Genomic DNA, 20,786 nt, shown 5'->3' on the forward strand with positions numbered 1-20,786 from the left:
CTTTCTGTCCATTTCCACTAATTAACCGGACTTCAGATTACGCATCAGATGTTCCCACATTTGCTCCTGCACAGCGGAGGGCCAGGCCCAGCAGAGGCTCCTCGGCTCGCCTGGCCCTTCTCATGGTCTCATGGTCTAAATTTAAAGCTGCCCCAGCCTTAAAAGGTCCTGAGGGTGTCTTGTGCATTCTGCAGAGTGGCAGCATTATTTTTGTTCTGCGGGCTGCCGTCCTGTCCGCTGCCCCTCACCCTGCTGCTTTGCCTGGGTCTGGACTTGCTTCAGCTACCTTTGGAATAACACACATTTTCTCTTATTTCCAGCTATTGTGGATTGCTGAATTCTTAGTTGTGGTGAGTGGAATATAAAAATGTTTTTCTCCATGAATAAGTCTTTCTCTAATGTTGAGGAATTGTTCTAGTTTATGTCTTTTGGTTCTGTTAAAATCCTGATTCAATGAGGCCAGAGGCCTTCTTTTACCACTTCATATATTTTTTCAATGTCATTTTTAATTAAGCCATTTTTATTTTCCCTTATACTAACAAGGTCTTGTTCATTTTTGTCTACTGTGTCCTTGTAGAGTTGACTGCATGTGTCATTGAAGTGAAATTTCAGCCTAAAGGAGAAGCTAATCTGTTCACTTAACATTTGCTTTTGCTGAAAACAAAAAGTTTTTATGACTCAGATGTTCTCTTCATGCACTCAGTGCCTTTATGTCTTGCAGTCCAGTTTATGGTTTGTGGCTCTTTACAAATAAAGAGGTATGCAGTACACTGACTGTTGGAGGTGTTGCTGAAGGACAGAATCATCAGAAAATACATTTTGAAACTGCAGAACTTATAACAGCCGTACTGGTCTGTGGGTACGTGATCACAGGCCTGCTCATGTTTTCAAGCTGTACAACTGAAGCAGTATCTGCTGAAATGATTTGTTGATTGATCAATTGGTCAGTCAACATTATATTAATCTGCAACAGTCTAGTTTTTAAATCTTTTTAAGCAATAATGCCAGCTTCACAAATGTGAATATTTGACAAATGAAAAACCTTTGGACGCCTGGTTGAACAAAAACAAGCAGTTTGAGTATGTTAGCACTGGCTGAGGACATTGTGAAGGTTTTTTTTCTATTACTGTTATGTGTATATCTATACCGCTGTTGACCAAATCCTCAAATTGCTGAAGACGTCCCCAAAGACAACATTATTTTACTGTCACTTTTATTATACCACTGCTATAATTCACTCTTTGCAGGCGAAAGTCATTTAAATTTTCAAACAGTCTTTGAAGACACAAACCAAGATGTGCTGAGACATCGATGCTGCCACTGCTTATTTGTTACCTGCTGCTTCATCGTGTAACACAGTAGAAGTAGAGCTTAACCAGAGCTAACGCTTAAATCATCACATCATCTTAACAACTGGTTGCCTCAACCACCATCCCTAACACCTCATCACCATCACGTGATCTAAACTAACCCAGTTCAGAGATCAATCTGTAGTGATAATAACAGTGAGATTGATTTACAGAGCTGGTAAAGTGAAGGAAAGTCTGATATTGTAAGTTGGTGGAGTGGCCCTCAGGATGTCAGGATCATTACAAGTGATGCAGAAGCAGCAGCTGCAGCAGCATCAGCAGCATCAGCAGCATCAGCAGCAGCTGCAGCAGCATCAGCAGCAGCAACATCAGCAGCATCACTATGAGAGCAGCTATTACCTGAGCACCAAGTCGTCCGTTAGCCAGCAGTCGTTTTCGACTTTCAAGACCAGCAGCCATCGGTAAGAGGATGGGAGTGACCCAGACGCAAGGCCCAAAATACGTATGAAGTAGTTGATATTTGAAAAGCATAAAATAAAAACGAGGTTCTCTTGATGTAAACGTCACTTCTTTACCCTCAGAGGTGGTGAATGCATTCAAGCAGACCTCTTTCAAATATCCAACGCCGTGCTTTGGGTCCGGTGTGAAGTGTGTTTAGCTGCAGGAGACACACAGCTCTAAGTGTGTTTTCATGAAGAGTGTGTGTTGTGGTGTTCATCTGCCCAAAGCGTAAAGTGAGTCAATTCAATGCAAAGGCCTAATAATTGAAAAGCTTTGAGGCTTTGCAAGGCCTGAGTGATACTGACTTAGTTATTTTTTTTACTGTTGCAGGATTTCATCAAGTCAGAACTTGAGACCTGAGTGTTTTTGAGTCAAATCACACATCAAACCAGGTCTTAAGCAAGTCAAGTCTTAAATCCATATATTTTTTTTACCTGAGTCTGAGTCTAGTCCTGGTTTCAAGGCTTGAGTCTACAGCTCTGGGCAGGTGAAATGTTTGTAATAATTAGATCTGCGTAGCAACAGTATTGTGCTTATGTGTTTGACGGAAAGAGCGCATTGTGTTTATACCATTTTAGAGTCTGAAGCTTAGTAGCATCTCCTACTATTAACATATTCAGATACAGTAATAATCCCACTGAATACAGTAACACAAAGACAATCGCAACATTAGATAGAGCTGAAACAATTAGTCTAATAATTGGTGTAAATTACACTGCCTTTTCACAGCTTTGTGATATTTTAGAGACCGAGCAGTTAATTGATTAATTGAGGAAACAATCAGCAGATTAACCAGTTACGATAAGCTGTATAGAGGGACACATTTTTGTAAGCATTGGGAGGTATTAAACCTGTAATTTCTACTTATACATGGGCCATACTGGTAAACTTTCATCAAATTTCACTTGCTTGTGAAGCTCTGTGTTCAGAGTATGCTCAAAGTCGGATGTGAAAGCTGCTCTGCCTATCAAAACATGTCTGTAGCATGTATGTTCCATTGCGTCACCATCACCTGTAACGTGTAACACGGTCACAGTTTCTTTGTCCTTCAAGCTGCAGCGCCCAGTGTACATGCTGGAACCACGCTAGCTTTCGAAACGGGGTCAGGGAAGGAATTTCAGCTGTAGTGAAGGGCTGCCAGATGTATTCATGGACAGCCAAGCTATTTCTGCAGGCGGGACATGAGACATTGCCATTAGGCCAACTGTAAAGACACTGTATGGAAGTCATGAAATTGTAAACAGTTGTGCGCAGGCTTCCACTGATGTTTAATAGTTAATAACTCTTGGGCCAGTATCCACATTTACTAGTCAAGCTGATTGTGTTATTTGTAACCTGTCCCACACCTTGTTTCTGTTGGAAATGACTGATGGCGTGAAAAAAGTTTCCAGTTGGTTCTTTCATTATTTAAATCTTAAGATTGACACATACTGTTGCTTCTCAGTCTGAGGAATGAAATGCTTTTATCAGCAGTAAAACTTTTATACCTTTGACTTTCTTATACACTGAACCAAAGACTTCCTCTCAGCACACCTGGTGACTCAGCAGCAGAGAAAACTTATCGACTCTGCAGAAATCTTTTGAGACTCTCTCCGTCTTCCCCTTCCATTGACTTGATCCCTCCTCGCCTGTGTGGTACAGAGTTTATCAAAGCCACGTTGTGCTGCTACTCTTCTAGGCCAAATGGATAGACGAGGGCAGACTTGACGGAGATAATGTGTGAAAGCAGGGCTTTAAAATGAACCTCCCCTCCTGCTGTATATCCACAGTTTCCGGCTCCATTTATAAACCCAGCTGACAATAGGGAGGCCTGAGGAGCAGATGGGTAAATGAGTCAGACTTTAATGTGGGTCAGGGTCCTAGAGGGCGGACAGAAATACATCTGCCATTTCTAAGTAACTGGAGTCAAACATACTCTGAATGTGTCTTTATGTAACTTGCACACTTAATTAAAGTTTTATAGATGCAGAGAGGCAGTGTGGTTCATGTTGAGTATTATTTTTAACAGCTTTACAGTCCTTCTTTTAGGCATCTTTTTTTTATTTTTTTGTCAGTATAAACAAATGTGTAACTCACGTCACAGTTACATTGAAATGACTTGGTCTACGGTTCATTCAATTAACTACATGCAAGTGTCATTAATTAGTATCAGAATTGAGTTAGTAGCATTTGTTTTGTCTCCTCACACTGTGCAACACAGTTTCATGGCAGTTTGTAAAGTAGCCCAGACATGTAATCTACAGGATTCATGTACGTGGACACAGATTTTGACTTGAGCACAATTTTCAAAGTAATGTATTTCAGTTGGAAGTATCAGGAACTGCACCACATTTACTGTCATAGCAATAATAATTAGGCAATATTAGGTTTACTCTTTATTCTACGTTCATCCTCATAAGTTTGAGAGTTGTGCTGGGTGTTAGGAAAAAAATGGAACAGTGGTGTCCATGTAAACGAATCTAATGGATTCAATCTGTGAATGAATGCCAAATAATAGACTTTCATTCCTAAATGTTCAGTAATCTGTATTTTGTAGGAAATGTTACTTAAACAGGAATAAATAGTGTATTTGTCGTGGACTGTTTTCATCTGCGGATTAATACGAGTTAGTTATAAGAAAAACGTTTGGCCTTCTCCTTCGAGGCACCATGTGGCGTCCCTTAAAGGAGAAGGCCAAGAGTGCACCGTGAACCCTATTTGGAAATGCCACATGTATATTGGCGTTTGTCATGTTGTGACTGTTGTCTCTCTTACCTCTAAGCGTGAAGACTGCTGTGAAGACAAAGAAGGGGCAGGAGGTGGTTAAACTGAGCCCGCTACCCAAGAGAGCCAAACGCACCTACCTGGCAATGGACAAGGACAAAGAGGTTATCGGCTATGTCATTCCCGTATTTAGAGCCAAGTGAGTGAGGACACTGCAAGACACGATTGGTTGATATACCTAAATGTAGTCAGTACCATTGATGATGTACAACCCCAATTATATCAAAGTTGAGACGTTATTTTCCTACCTCACTGTCTAAGCTGCTCTCATTTGTTGATGTTTTGTTGTGTCACCAGTCATGATGTTGTTCGCGGTCTGATGGAGGCCCAGGAGGAGGAGGTTACGGAGGAGGGGATTAACTATGTGGCAATGAGGAACCTGTTTGTCAGGGAGGCCAGCGAGGCCATGCGCGTCAAAGTGGAGAAGAAAACCAGAACAACACACATCAGGGAATCCGCCGAACGCCTGGAACTGAGCAGGACGGTAAATCCTTTTCGTTCCTTTGTGGACTGGGGTCCATTTTCAGACACTTCTCTCACTTCTCTCCCATGAAGCCTGCAACTGCTCATGCACTTAATGTGACAGTCTGGCTTCACTCTCTTGCTATAGATGGACGAGTGGGCAGAGTTCCGTAAGAAAATGAACCCAGACAGCCTGACACACCCTCCAGAGTTTATTGTCAAGCCCCGCGGACAGACTGTCTGGGAGGGCAAGACTCTCAAGCTGCACTGCACTGTGGCTGGATGGCCTAAACCCAGGATTGCCTGGTGAGATATCCTCCTAACTCACCGGTCCCCTCCTTCTCTGAGTCACAAGAAAAATGAGGCTGATGAGAGCGATCAGTCGTGTGTGTGTGTGTGTGCGTGTGTCATGGGGAAGTTTCCATCCAAAGATCTCGTCATCGGCCAGATCTATTTTCCACAGTCGCAACACAAACACACACTTCTTTGCTATTACAGACTCTGAAGACGGCAGTAAAAATAAACCAGCTGTCTTTCTGCTGTCTTCAAGGTACAAAAACGGTGTGCTCATTGATGCCAAGGCCCAACCCGAGAAGTACACGGCCGAGAGCAATTACAACATGCACTCCCTGGAGATCAGGAAGTAGGTACTCATTAAGCTGGCACTGCATGGCCTCAGTTAGAATAAATGAGATGTACCCAAAATACACATTATGCCAAACTGACTGTTTCATGTTGAAAATATTATGCAAATGAGATGCCACCATTTCACCCTGTTTTATTTCCAGCTGCGATTTCATCGACACTGCTCAGTATCGCATCTCTGCCCTCAACGTGAAAGGAGAAGCTTCTTCTGTGGCTACTGTTGTTGTCAAAAGTAGGTAACTGTCTAAAAGTTTATAGTAGGGGTTTAAATTAACACTGCAATTGTGTTGCTGAAATGCTGAAATGAAAATTGTTGAACTCGCAGGTTATCAGATTTTATTGTTGTCAAATATGCATCACTGAAGTTTCTTGTTATCGATGCAACAAGGTGACTGAATGACATATTTCTCTGCAGGGTTCCAGGAGGGCGAGGAAGCAGGACCACTTGATCCCAAACCACGTGAGTCACTTCAGATAATACGGAAACAATGATTATGTATAATGTGAAAGACATTGCTTGTTCTTAGAAACTCAGAGAACTCTCCAGACTCCTCCACCTCCTCAGAGTGTTTTCATCCACCCATTACCAGCCATAGCAGGCAGTAAAAACAGCTGTGGACACACACTGTGCACTACAGGGTTGGGCGATATGATGGTATAAGTATACACCATGCTACAGTAAAAATGTGTTCACCAGTAGAGATTTGGCAACACTTTTTCCAGTGCCAGACTTTCTTATGCAAGAGGTGGTGGAGACCAAAAACTGAGCTACAAGTAGAGAGTTTGGATTTGCATTCATCAGGTGAACACAAGCACGACTTTGCTAAATGAATGATTATGTCTGTTGAAGGTGTAAAGAAAAACACATTCACATGCAAAAATGCAGTGTTGTGTTAACAGCTTGTTGCACTGCCCTGAAGTGCTCAAAAGTCAAGGTTTAAAGTTTTCATAGTAGTTTTCTTTTTCTCTTCTGCAGATGGTTACTGCCCTGAGCATGGTGTCACCTTTGAAACAACCATCATTGACAAATTCGAAGTGGCCTTTGGCAGTGAAGGCGAGACGTTGAGTCTGGGCTGCACTGTCATCGTTTATCCCACTGTGAAAAAATACCAGCCTCAAATCGTGTGGTACCGAAACTGTAAGTCGAAAAAGTAAAACAGAAATGGTGTGTCATTATCATCCTTTATGACTGCTGTATATTACCTCTGCTCTATGTGTCCAATCACATGTCTTTTGTTTTTGACTTCTCTCATCAGCTACCCCCCTGAAGCCCTCTAAATGGGTACACACCCACTGGTCTGGGGAACGTGCCACACTCACTCTTGTCCACCTCAACAAGGAAGACGAGGGCATGTACACCATGCGCGTCAACACGAAATCTGGCTTTGACACCTACTCTGCCTATGTGTTTGTCAGAGGTACGGCGCCCGATGGGTATTTCAACTGAAGCTTCTGAGTTCATTTTAGTTTTTGATTACATTGAAAATGTAATTGATCTATGAAACCTTTGCAAGTCTTCACAGAGTTGCACAGCTTTGAAAAGTGTTATAGTCAAAGTAAAGCAACATGTTACAGATCACCACCACACACACAGACATGCAAGGGAACCACTCAGTCCTGCTGTGTCTTCAGGTCACACAACGCTCTCTGAGGTGTTAGGTTTCCTCTGTGGAATGCTGCTTCTATATCTGTCTGCATGTCAGTAAAGTCACCTCACTGAGTGGGATCTGACGTAAAAATCAGCAGGTTTATGCATAAGAGGAAATCGTCAGAATCGCCTTTGATGTTATCAAGATATAAACTAATCTGTCACAGCCAGCTGCAGCCCTGCCACACATGCCGTACTGTAAAGGCATAAGTAGGTCAGAAAATGAAAACTGAGTGTGTAATGGAGATCAGCCTGATTTAGAAACAGCACTACTCACAAGTGTGTGTGTGTGTGTGTGTGTGTGTGTGTGTGTGTGTGTGTGTGTGTGTGTGCGCATCTGCGATGCCAGATGCCAGTGTGGAGGTGGAGGGGGTTCCCGTGGCCCCCCTGGATGTGCGCTGTCATGATGCCAACAAGGACTATGTGGTGGTAACCTGGAAGCAGCCAGCGGTGGAGGGCAGCAGCGCCATCCTGGGATACTACATCGACAGGTCAGTCAGCGCATGCTTTCGTACGTAAATCGATTACATAAGTTGTTTGTCAGAGTTATTTTTCAGTTTCATCTGGTTACTTTGGCTATGATACAGTCCTACATACAGAATATACAGTAAAACTGGTCTTATTTATGATGTTTCCCACTAGAATAACTAATTCTGCTGGCACATGGCACCAGTCCAAATTCCTCATAGATTTCCACCAAACTGCCATCTTCACAGATAAATGTTACCTTCCACACACCTTCACACGTTCCTACCTGTCTACTTTGGTTGTAAACTAGTCATTCGGTTACTGTATGGGCTCTGCACGATGCCTAAAATCAACATATAAGATGGGGGTATGGCAATGGAAAGATTTTTATATCCTTATAATTAAATTACAGTGTTGCTTGTTGGCTTCACAGATCTTATTTAAATGTGCTTCCTTGGCAGGTGTGAGGTGGGCACTCACCACTGGGCACAATGTAATGACGTCCCAGTGAAGTACGCCCGCTTCCCTGTCACAGGACTGGTGGAGGGGCGTTCCTACATCTTCAGGGTGCGGGCCACGAACAAGGAAGGAGTCAGCCGTCCATCCCGTGTCTCTGAGGCCGTGATTGCCATGGATCCCTCCGACAGAGCCCGCCTCAGAGGTGAGAGACACACCAGAGTCCTGCTGACACGCTGCAGCAAAGCCCACAACTGCACTTTGTGTAATGTGTTTCTTTTATTTTTCCTGACAGCTGGCCCCTCAGCTCCTTGGACTGGGATGATTAAGTTCACAGAGGAGGATCCTACTGGTATGACAGCTTCAAACTCTAAATACAAAACTAAACTAATTCATCAGCAGTTAATAGTCACATGGTATTTTGTATTGATTTGTAGGGCTGGATATTGAACTTGAGCACCTTTTCTATACTATCTGAAATGTTCCTGTACTATCATGTAAAAACTCTCAGGTATCAAAAACTGGCGTCAAATATCTGGTCATATTTTTAGTCAATCATTAAAGAAATATTTCCAAATCTAAATCAGGAAAACTATTTCAGGCACAGCTCTTGTATTGCTGCCAATGTTTGGAGAACATTATTTACTTGAGAAATTTACCATATTTTGTTAAATGGGAAGTTGGGATTTGTAGAAAAACATCACTGTATTTCTTGAACTAAGGTACTGAAAACAGTTACATGGTTAAAATGAGGTTAAAGTGACCTCCTTCAAATAATGCGAGCTTCCTCTTGCCTCCTAAGTGGGTGTTGTGCCTGGAGAACCCACTGATGTTGTGGTTACTGAAGCAACGAAGAGCTACGTGGTGCTCGCCTGGAAGCCTCCAGTCCAGAGGGGTCATGAAGGAGTCATGTATTACATTGAGAAGGTGAGAAGAAATGGATAAATGTCTCTCCTTTAGAGCTGAAACAGCTTGTCAGTAATCAACCAGGTGATCAACAGTAAAGTAATCAGCATGTTCTGATGTTCAATAAAGAGTTATATTGTAAGTTTCATCTTTGGCTTTGGGACTGTTGACCATACAAATAAACACTTTGAATATGTCAGCATGTGTTGTTTAAAATTCCAGTTGTCAGATTTCACTGACTGCTGTGGTTTTGTGATGATGTCTATTACCGCTGACTGTCTCTGTGGACTACAGTGTATTTCGGGGACAGACATCTGGCAGAGGGTGAACACTGGCATGCCAGTCAAGTCTCCTCGCTTTGCCCTGTTTGACCTGGCTGAGGGTAAATCCTACAACTTCCGTGTGCGCTGCTGCAACTCTGCTGGTGTGAGCGAGTCCTCTGTGTCCACAGGAGAGATCACGGTCGGAGATAAACTGGGTAAGACTTGCATTTATATTATTTAGTGCAGGTTTTCAAGGCAGTCTTGCCTAGAGTTAGCCAATAATGTCTTCAGTTTATTGTCTCTGTTCCTGTATTCCTCTATTGCTTCATCATTCCCTCTTTGCTTATTGTGTAATTTTTCTGACTTCAACAGACCTGCCCTCAGTTCCGGGCAATCCAGTGGCCACCAGGAACACCGACACCTCAGTGGTGGTCTTCTGGGGGGCCTCTAAGGATGTCAAACACCTGGTCGGCTACTATATTGAATGTAGCGTGGTGGGCACTGATGTCTGGATGCCTTGCAACAACAAACCTGTCAAGCAGACCAGGTAGGTACGGTCAGATCATACAGGGCTTATGAGTTCACAGGTAACTCAGACTGTCAAGATGTATCGATTGCATAGTTTAGAAAAGTACACTCATCGTTGTCAACAAATCAGTATTTTATACAAATATTTCTTATTGCTGTTCTAGATTATAGTTTCTTTATGATGTTGGTGTTCAAACTGGATAACTACAAATTGAAGAGATGGAATACTGGTTAAAAATAAATGTCACCAACTTCTTTTTTCTGTGATTTGTTGTCATCATCCATCACCCAGATGATTAGCAGGCTAATTAGCTTACCAAAAGTTTAGGTGTGCTAGCTAAGCAGTTGTAACTTTTGCTAAACAATTAGTCACAGGATAGTGATTAATGCTAAAACTTAAACTTAACAGTAGCACAAGAGTCTTAAAGTTAGTGGCCTGAGTCAGTTACAATTACAGCCACAGTCACAATAATATCTTGTTGTTATTATTACCTAACATTAGCAAACATTAGCTAGCATAAGCTACTGGTCATATCAGATCATGGAAAGCTGTAGCTAACCCTGAGCATATGGTCATATATTGAGCTGTGGGTGTCTTGTATTGCTTATGAATTTATCTTTTCATTTCTGAGAGGAAGAATGTGTTATTTTATATTTTAAAACTTAGGAAGTCTGGCTTGGAAAGTAAAGGTTGGTTAGCTAAGCTTTCTATTTTGGTTATTGGTTGTCATTTAATTTTTACTTTTGTGTTAAAAATGCTAATTCTAAAGCTATTGGTAATTCTTACTTGTGAAATGTGTAATGATTCAGATCGTTGTCCGCACTGTTTTCAGGTTCGTGTGTCATGGCCTGACCACCGGGGCAAACTGTGTGTTCAGGGTGAAGGCAGTCAACGCTGCTGGATACAGCCAAAGCTCCCCCACATCTGAGGCTGTGCTTGTGCAAGCTGCTATCTGTGAGTGTCCTCACAAATCATGTCCTTTATTCACTTTCACATTCAAGCCATACTCTCTTCCTCTGCTCCATCCTCCCGGCTGTTTTTAAACATTTGTTTATCCAGGGAATGACTGCTGAGAACCCACATCTTTTTCCAAGAAACCTGCTTTAATTTCATATAAATCAACACATTCACACACATGCCCAGCCACCCTCTGAGCCTCTCAACTCATCTTTGGTCATCAAACTTGTTAACCTTCATTACTTGTTTCCTTTTTCCTAACCAAAATCGTCAGTCGTCAATCGTCATGTTTATTCTCTATAGTTCTTTTGCAGCTAAATTCTCATATATCTTGAGTTTTCAGAAATGCAAGTGGCCCATGTTCATATGTGACTGATGGTTATTTGCATGTGCTCCGCTGACATACTCATCACTAACATTGGATTTTCTCATTTGCTCTTTCCTGTTCTTTCATTTATTGACAAGGTTAAAGGACCAGTGTGTAAGATTTAGGGCCACCAATTGCCAGAACATAGCAGAAATTGAATAATAATTCATAGGTATGTTTTCATTAGTATATAATTACCTGAAAATAAGAATTGTAATGTCATTGTGACTTAGCCATGAATGAGCCTTTAAATCTACAGAGGGCCAGGTTCTCCTCCACAGAGTCCACCATGTTGCGCCGCCATGTTTCTACAGTGGTCCAGAACGGACAAACCAAACTCCAGCTCTAGAGAACGGCTTTCACCTTTTTCACAAATTTCATGGCCACCATAGGTTCTCCTACACACTTGGAAACAGAGGGTGAGGCAAGGGGTGTTCAGGGGTATCCAGTAGATGCCACTAAATCCAACACACTGGTCCTTTAAATAACAGATTATGTTTTACAATGCTTCTACTGTGTGTAAGTATTGATTCCTTTCTAAATGTGCTTTTGCTCGAGTTCTCTTTTGCTATTTGAAAACTCTTCAGGGGTGCCTCTTGGTGCATAACCAAGATAAAGGCTAAAACATTGTGTTCTAAAGAGCATGACCCTAATGAGAGTCTCGCCTGGCTGTAGCGTGAAAGTTACCCTGCTTCTGGCCTTGAGTGTAAGTACTTTATCTGTTACAATCACCCTAAAAAAGTGTGATGCTTTTGTGTCCAACGCATGTTGCATGTTCAGCTGTCCCACTTGTGACTGCTGTGATAGCTTAACCTGTTTACCTGTGGAATATTTCACACAGGTGTTTTTGGAGCATTCTACAACTTTCCCAGTCTTTTGTTGCTCCTGTCCCAACTTCTTTGAAATGTGTTGCTGCATCAAATTCAGAATAAGCATATATTTGTAAAATCAAGTTATGCTAAAACAGTATTTATATTGCATTTGTAACAAAAAGGATTGACAAATCATCACAGTCTGTTTTGTTTTTTTGTTTTACACAGCGTCCCAACTTTTTTCAAGGTTGTACAAACAAATAGGGTCTGAATGTCTGAAAATGATCCTCTGTAACGTACGTCTTGATTCGCTCTCTCTCACATGTTGATGTTATATTTATTTCCTTCACAGCTGTCCCTGGAAAGCCCACTGGTGTGACCCTGCTGGAGGCTGTGAAGGACTACATGGTGCTGGGCTGGACCGCACCTGCTAAAAATGGAGGAGCTGATATCAGGGGATATTTTGTGGACTATAGGACTGTGAAGGGAGACGTTGTTGGGAAATGGCATGAAATGAACCACCAGGCATTGACTACTACCTCCTATAAAGTAAGTTATTTTACTTGAAACCCTTATGGACCACATTTCCAATGAAATTGTTCTGGCTTTCCAATTGTCGTCATTCACTGCATTTTTTTTTTGGCAGGCAGAACTGTCGCTCAGACTTGTACAATTTAATGTTTAGTAACACAAAACAAGCATTTTAATAATGTTCTCTTCATGTACTTTTGTTTCTTTTAGGCTGAGAACCTGAAGGAGAACGTCTTCTACCAGTTCCAGGTGCGTGCTATGAACATGGCAGGTGTGAGTAAACCCTCTCTGGCCAGTGCAGCTCTGGAGTGCAAGGAATGGACCATTACTGTTCCAGGTATGAGGGACAATATACATGGACTGGTAGATGTTAGAGAGGAAGCAATTAGGCGATTAACTGACAGAAAATGAATTGACAGATATTGATGATCAATTAATCACTGTATTGTATTCTTTTTGCTTTAGCCAGTTACAGTGTGTTTGAGAATCCAAAGTCATCCCCCATTCTTCAAATGTTCTCTTTTATCCTCCAAGGTGCTGCTGTTGGTCTTCACGTGCTGGAGGTCCGTGACACCTCTGTCGTGGTCCTGTGGGAGCCACCTGCATTTACTGGCCGCACTCCTGTCAATGGCTACTATTTGGACATAAAGGAGGCCTCTGCTGGAGATGAAGGCTGGAAGGCTGTTCATGAGAAGGTCAACAAGATGAAATACATGAAGGTGAGGAAGATGAAGAGACTGGATGTTCTGCAAATTGCTACTAGTTATTCCGTAGCTGAGATCTGATGGTCAAATGGAGTTTGAACAACATCATCTTTCCTGCATACATGTGCTGATTCAGGTGAAGGGGCTGAAGGCTGGTACTTCCTACGTCTTCCGTGTGCGTGCTCAAAACCTCGCTGGAGTTGGAAAGCCCTCAGCAGTCTTAGGTCCAATCCTGGCCCAGACTCGCCCTGGTGAGTGTGATTGTTATGTAACTCACACCTTCAGTGGTATAGTGTTCCTACGCAGGTCTGCAAAAGTGTTTAAGAGTTTAAGAGCTGAAATCTGTAATGTCGGTGATGCACACACACTGTAACCATCTACTCTCCCTTCCTCAGGCACCAAAGAGATTTATGTGGATGTTGATGATGATGGTGTGATCTCTATGGTCTTTGAGTGCTCCGAGATGAGCGAGGGCTCTGAGTTTATCTGGTCCAAGAATTACAAGACTATCACAGACAGCTCTCGTCTGACTGTTGTCACTGAACGGGGCAAGTAAGTATCCTTTATATGCCCAATTTTTCATGCAACTTCAAGGGGAAAAATGCTTTACTGTAAATTTTTAAATTTACTGTAAATCTTTTTCATTGTACAGGAAACAATCTTGCTAGTTTAGTTCTTCCTCTTTCCTTATACCTTGTCCCAATGTGTCCTCATCTTCAGGTCCAGAGCTATTTTCAACAGTCCTTCATTGGAGGATCTGGGCACCTTCTCTTGCATGGTCACCAACACTGATGGCATCTCCTCCAGCTACACACTCACTGAGGAGGGTGAGTCAGCCCACAGTCTTGGCATCTTTGCTCCTGTGCTCCAGAAACTTGATTCGCTTGTTATTTATTTGGGTGACGTCAGTGCTAAAGGTGTGAGGAGGGCCTGAAAGACTGTGCGTAGCCCTGTGTGCTATCACTGTTTCAACAGCTGCATCAATCTGTTACACTTTAGGCTATATGTGTGTTGTTTTGAACAATGTATGCACTGCTATATGCCTGCCTGTCAAAGTTGTAAGAAAAAAACAGTAAAACTTATTGTAGAAGAGTTGATGCTGAAGGGTTTTTGCGGAGGTCAATGCATTCACTCGTTTTGCTGCTGTTGTTTTGTTGTTGTTATTTAACAGGTCTCATGCGTCTTCTGGACATCAGCCATGACCACAAGTTCCCTGGTGAATATCCCTCCACATCACAGATACTGCTCATACCATGCTTTCTTTTCCTCTTGTCATGATTTTAGCTAGCAATGCTATTTTAGATATAGTTTGGGAATTAGAGTATCCATCTTTAATCAGCAAATACTCTCTACGAACACAGCTCTGTATTGGAATTAGTAACAAAGCCCTGTTACTTTTATAGCCTTATGGATTAATGTGTAGTGGCTATTGTTTTCAAAAATGTGTGTGTCCCCAGTTATTCCCTTTAAGAATGAAATGGCCATGGAGCTGCTTGAGAAGGGTCGCGTGCGATTCTGGACTCAGGTGGAGAAATGCACTTCTGCCTGTGAAGTGGAGTATGTCTTTAATGACGTCATTGTGACTCAGGGAAAGGTAGGAATCAGACTCAATGAGTCTAACATGTCTCTCGTTGTCACATTGTCCTCTGTGTCCACTTCTTGCAACTGATGGGGTTTCTTGCTTTCAGAAATACACAATGAACTTCGACAAGTCCACCGGCATCATTGAAATGTTTATGGACTCTCTGGAGGTCACCGACGAGGGAACGTTCACCTTTAACCTGGTGGATGGCAAGGCGAAGGGTACAACCAGTCTGGTGCTCATTGGAGATGGTAAGATTTCAGATGCAGTTTGTATTTCCTTAGTGATAAGTGATAAAAGTGAATGCCGACCGGACCCAAACTGCAGTTATTTTTAATGGTACACACCGAAAGCCTTGCTCTGCTCTGTGGCATTTGCTGCAGTCATTGTATATGTCCACTGAGGGGCAGCAGAATGCAACCTTTTCTTTACTGTCATGTCTTTTTTCTTCTTGATGGAGCTGACTTTGTGACAATTTTGTTGGAAGGACTCCGGTGTTTAATATTAAGTTACTTATTTATTTATTTGTTTTCTTTGTCGTTATCCAGAATTCAGGGAGCTTCAAAAGAAATCAGAATTTGAGAGGGCAGAATGGGTCAGGAAACAAGGTAAGAGATCTTACGTTGCCACTTTACTCCATAACATAACACTAATTACAAAAGTAATGTTTGGATAATTATCTTTTATTCTATCCACAGGGCCTCACTTTGTCGAGTACCTTGACTTCACTGTTACTGAAGCATGTGATGTACTGCTCAAATGCAAGGTAAAAAGAAATAACTATAAAAATGTGTTCTGTTGTTCATGTTTTTTAAAAGATGGAGCATCATAAATGTATTATTTCTCCCTACAGATAGGAAATGTCAAAGCAGACACTGAGATCACCTGGTCTAAGGACAGCATTGAGATTGCTGAGGATGACGAGGACGCAAAGAAAATCGAGATGAAGGACTGCGAGCTGACCTTTAATATCGGAAAGGTCAGCCCATTATACAGAGGCCGTACTTTGTGAGGAGCTTATGAGTAAAGAGCTAAAAGCGATGCTTCTGATGCAGCTACGCTTCCTTGGTAGAGCTAGACTAGATGCTACGCTGCCAGCCATCCCTCTCCAACACACAGAACCATAAATGTTGAAACACTTTTAAAAATATTCATGTTCCCAAGTGGAGTGCTGCAGGAGTCAGCATGTCAGTATGTCGTATGGGAAACGTAATGGGAAACAGAATAGATATACTGGCTACAACTGACTCCATTTTGGAGCTTTTTTTTCTTTCAATTCCAAATTTTTTATCATATTTTTTACCATATTTGGATATTATAGACTTACAGGTTGTGCAACATTTATGTTCATATAGTGTAAATGCAATATATGATTCTTCTGTGTGATTCATTCTTACAATTCATTTCATTTCTAACACTGTATTCAATTTAACTCCTCTGGCCACCTTATTCAAACCATTTAAAACCAGAATGCTGTTCTTTATTGAGGATATTAATCTGGTCTGTCAGTCACTGTTGGTGCCAGTGAAGTTATATTGATGTTTCAAGGTATCTGTACATTGAAACTGTATAAACATTACTCATAAAGAGAGGGTTGGTGTCATTGCATGAGCTCAGGAGAGGCGGCCTGTTCACTGCCGCTCCTGTCAGTTGCATTTGCATTAACTGGCTTATCTGTCTAATTCACAGTGGGTTATTAAGCAAGAGAAAAAGAAGGGAAAAGAAGGGAAAAAGCCGCCTGCAGACGATGTTCCCGCGCCACCAAGACCCAAAGTCTGGACATAATCTTTGCTGCCATAAGTTGACCCCTATAATTTCTCCATGTGTCCTCCTCGTCTTACCTTTTCCATGTTTTCCTTTCAACGCCTGCAGCATCCTGGGCGGGAGAAAAGCTTGCCTTTTCGGTTTAGTTTCTCTGGTCTTTGTCTGGCTGTTCCACTGTCCTTTATCTGTCCCAAGATTTATATTGTATTCCCCTCTGTTTGAGGTGGAAGGGAATTCATTGTTGTCTCAAGGACACTAAAGTTGCATTTACTTCAAACTCTAGATCTCCAAGAATGATGCGGGTATTTATCAGGTCTTCCTGAGGGACGACAGAGGCAAAGATAAGAGCACCTTCAGTCTGACAGATGCAGGTAAAGTCTCTTTCAAGAATTTTAAGAGTGAAAAATAAAGTGGAAAAGTGTAAATCGGTGCTGTGGTATCAGTGAATATGACAGTAATTGCTGTTCTTTCTGATTTCCCAGGATACCAAGCTGTAATGAATGAGTTGTTCAGGGTCATTGGTGAGTCATTAAACTTCACACTAAACAGGCAGAAATGAAGCAGCACACACTAAAGGAAACCACAGAAAGAAGCAGAATGTGCACAGTTACAGTATTTTTCCACTGCGTGCACTATTAACAGCTAGAGACTGTTTCTTTATATAATATTTTATGCAGCATTATCGCATTAATCCATATGGTTTCCCTGGGATGTAGATGAACACTTGCCTTTTACTCTTTTCCTTGCAGCCAACTCCTCCTCTGGAATCCAAGTCATGAGTACTGAACATGGCATTATCCTCTACTCCATGGTCACATATCACCATGAGGACCTGCATGTTGGTTGGCTCCATAAGTATGTAATATCGACCATAATCACTTACATATTTAACATTCTTTACTAAAAATATATCAGATATCACGTAGGTATTGTTGTTTCATTATTCCAGCTTCATAGCATTGCATAGCATAGGTTGTTAAGTCTCTCTCAAATCTCAGATCAGTTGGTCGTGTTGACAGTTCTAGTACACCTATTTGTAGTTTTCTTCAAAGAGTGACTCGGAATGGATGGAGCGAGAATGTTTAGTATTTTAGAAACAAGCACGGCATCTGCATATTTTACCAAATTAGCCCAGCTTTAAAGTTCATATTTTAGGTGAGTGTCACAGTGATGGTGACGGTTTGGCTTTTTGCCTGAGACTTTCAGAGCTTTGCATGTATGCTATCTCATTAGGCTTCAGGAGGGTTATACATGTCCGAGACCAGTTAGTCAAACGACACAAAGACAGAATCGTTGCATTCATAAATCGTTATTCCACTTCCATAGTTAGATGCAGATTTTAAGGGTCAACTGAAGTGACTGCTTTCCTATTGGAATCTTGCTGTTCATTGTACTCGATCATATCACTGTATACCTTCAGTAAACAGTCCAACTCTAATTGATCTCTGTGTTGCCCATTTCTCCATTAGAGATGCTAAGATAGCCGCCTCAGAGAGAGTTAAGGCTGGAGTCACAGGAGAGCAGCTTTGGCTAAAGATCAATGAGCCCACTGAGAAAGACAAGGGCAAATACGCCATGGACATCTTTGATGGCAAGGACGGTGTGAAAAGAGTCTTTGATCTGACTGGCCAGGGTGAGTGAAACTTTTAGAGCCAAGCAAGAGAGATGCTTCAGATTTTTAAAAGAGTCCCATTCATTTTGGCTGTTTTTGTGCTTATGCGGCTATTAATAATAATGAGTTTATTTTTCCTGGTGCAGCATGGGAAGAGGCATTTGAAGAATTCCAAAGGCTCAAGTAAGTAAACAAATCCTTCTGTTGTGACATTCTGCATTTCTGTCTGAAGAGGATGTTTACACAAATAAACACTAACATCATCACAACCTTGAAATAGACTCGATGCACTTTGTGAGTCCTTTTAGAAGGACTCAAAATACATTTCCTGGCATTGTATAGGGTAGAAGAAAGGGTTCTATCTGTGATACCATTTTAAGATGCTTCTCACAATGTCTCCTTCCTTCCGTAGGGCTGCAGCAATTGCAGAGAGAAGTAAGTGGTTATTTATTATTCTTTGGTTTCTCCCTAGAGACACAGCTCTGTGAAATTATGTAACATTTTTTTCTGGATATGGAGGCTATTTCAGTTTTAACCGAATTTTAAACTTGGGTTCAGTGGAACTGAAGATACATGACTCTATTGGCCATTATAATAGATCTCATTCATGGGAAATGGTTTTCCAGGAGATGAAATTGCTGTATTTCTGGGAATTTCTAGCCAAAATGTATTTATAGCATCATTCATGAATGCAGTTAGTTAAAAATATTGTAATACGTTTTTATGAAGGATGGTTCACTTAACCAGTTCCAAAAGTCAGGGTGAGTGTATATTATGTTGTCTACAGGCAAATGGTCCATGACTGACTGATGGCTGACAGTTGCTTCTCAGCTAACTCTTGTATTTTTTGCTTAGACCGTGCTCGTGTTGTTGGAGGCTTGCCAGATGTGGTTGCAATCCAAGAGGGCAAGGTACATAAATTAGATGTTCAGTGTGTTAATAGACTGTGTGAACTCCAGTTGTATATGGCACACATCAACCCTCCTGCAATCCTCTTTTTCTCTTTAGTCCCTGAACCTGACTGGCAATGTCTGGGGCGAGCCCGTACCTGAAGTGTCCTGGGTGAAGAACGACAAGGAGCTGGTGTCTGACGAGCACTACAAACTCAAGTTCGAGCACGGGAAGTTTGCCAGCATCACAATCGCTGCCGTCACCACGGCGGACTCTGGTAAATACGCCCTCCTGGTCAAGAACAAGTACGGCACAGAGGCAGGCGAGTTCACCGTCAGCGTCTACAACCCAGAAGAAGAGGAGGCCAGGGAGGAGAAGAAAGACTAAAGGATGATGCAGTGTAATGAAATAAAGCAGATAATATGAACGACTGGGCTATTTCCAAAGCATTTTACCCCGGCACATGCCGGTGCTCCAAAGCAGTTTAAATAAATGATGAATATGGCTGCTTCCTCCTGCCTCTTTCATATGCTGGGCTAAAGAGCTTTGGGCATTGCTTGTCGAGGAAGAAAACAATGAACATGATACAGAGAGATTAACTGTGTGCTTGTAGTTGCTTGACATGTCTTCTGTCACCTCTGGCCACTGTCAGCAGTAAATATAATGTATAATTATGGGAGATGGTTGACCTGTCATTAATTTTTGTTAAACAAAATAGCGTGAAGGCCGGCAAAAGCAAAAGACACTTTTCTTTAATATGACAGTAGCATTTAATTTGGGAAGGTTTATGTGTAAAATAAAGGGGGAAAAAAACTGATGTCATGAACTTACTACCACCTAAAAAATGTGTCAGTGGGTATTTCACATGCTCCACTATTTAGAGCTCTTTGTGTCTATTTCTAAACAGCTACTCTATTTAAAGTTTGCTCTGTGCATGTATGTTATGTGCACTACTGTTTGCAAGCTTCTAATGTCAATCATTACAACAGCTTCTACGAGAGGTGGAGCAGGAAAACCCTGATGAAGTGTGACAGTAAATACGCGCCAGTTGAAACTGGTTCCTTCAGTGTGTCTCAAATAGCCTCAGAAGCCTCGTGCAAAAAGAAGAAACAGGCATAATCTGCATTCTTTGGAGGTGTTTTTGTAGAACTAGTCATATGAGCGCAAGATGTCAAAGAAATGCGTTGAAAGTTCGGGGAATGCTATATTTCAGGTACAAGGGGAGGAATCCATACAGATAATCTGCCCTGCAGCATTTGTTCTGAGGCTCTGTGTAATGAACAAGTTAAACATAGTCTGCTCTCTCTTCAAGGTACTCTTGTGATAAAAGTGCACCTGTTTTAGAGGCGTTTGCCTTTGTCTTCACATAATCACCCAGAAACAGTTCACTCATTGAGAATAATGCACTGCCTTCATTAAAGTTAAATCATTTGCAAAAAGCTCAAAGGTTTTGGGGACTATTGGTACTGATGGCTTATTAGAAAACAGCTGCTCCAATGGTGGCATCTGATCTGTGCCAGCTCTCATTAACAGTTTCTTTGGCCTTAAGTTCCTGAAGTGGGGTCCGGGGCCCACAAGGGGTTAAAGAGGAACCAAGGGTCCCAAGCATCAGAAT

General features: G+C 41.8%; 1 protein-coding gene across 1 annotated transcript; it reads left to right on the forward strand.

Annotated features, from left to right (window-relative positions):
• The first annotated feature begins 259 nt into the window (after positions 1-259).
• On the forward strand, positions 260-20,752 carry myom1a (myomesin 1a (skelemin)). The gene is made up of 38 exons (XM_076746064.1): positions 260-350; positions 1,523-1,771; positions 4,573-4,713; positions 4,872-5,058; positions 5,185-5,342; positions 5,587-5,679; positions 5,825-5,913; positions 6,097-6,141; positions 6,658-6,819; positions 6,938-7,099; positions 7,679-7,820; positions 8,259-8,458; positions 8,549-8,605; positions 9,056-9,180; positions 9,454-9,637; positions 9,795-9,969; positions 10,784-10,905; positions 12,440-12,636; positions 12,829-12,955; positions 13,153-13,337; positions 13,459-13,573; positions 13,718-13,874; positions 14,043-14,149; positions 14,494-14,538; positions 14,780-14,916; positions 15,011-15,155; positions 15,453-15,512; positions 15,603-15,670; positions 15,758-15,883; positions 16,594-16,677; positions 16,952-17,039; positions 17,151-17,189; positions 17,418-17,523; positions 18,138-18,301; positions 18,427-18,463; positions 18,693-18,715; positions 19,136-19,191; positions 19,289-20,752. The coding sequence occupies exons 2-38, from the start codon at positions 1,578-1,580 to the stop codon at positions 19,556-19,558; spliced, it is 4,572 nt and encodes a 1,523-aa protein (XP_076602179.1). The 5' UTR covers positions 260-350; positions 1,523-1,577; the 3' UTR covers positions 19,559-20,752.
• Positions 20,753-20,786: the final 34 nt, after the last annotated feature.

This window comes from Chaetodon auriga, chromosome 12, assembly GCF_051107435.1.
Source record: "Chaetodon auriga isolate fChaAug3 chromosome 12, fChaAug3.hap1, whole genome shotgun sequence".
NCBI classification, from domain to species: domain Eukaryota; kingdom Metazoa; phylum Chordata; class Actinopteri; order Chaetodontiformes; family Chaetodontidae; genus Chaetodon; species Chaetodon auriga.

What these genes read in the sequence shown, in the direction of transcription:
- myom1a (XM_076746064.1), top strand. Translation starts at nt 1,578, where the DNA reads ATGTCAGGATCATTACAAGTGATGCAGAAGCAGCAGCTGCAGCAGCAT. An exon ending in TGACCTTTAATATCGGAAAG is followed by an intron (nt 15,884 to 16,593) that starts GTCAGCCCATTA and finishes TCTAATTCACAG; the next exon opens with TGGGTTATTAAGCAAGAGAA. An exon ending in CATGTTGGTTGGCTCCATAA is followed by an intron (nt 17,524 to 18,137) that starts GTATGTAATATC and finishes TTTCTCCATTAG; the next exon opens with AGATGCTAAGATAGCCGCCT.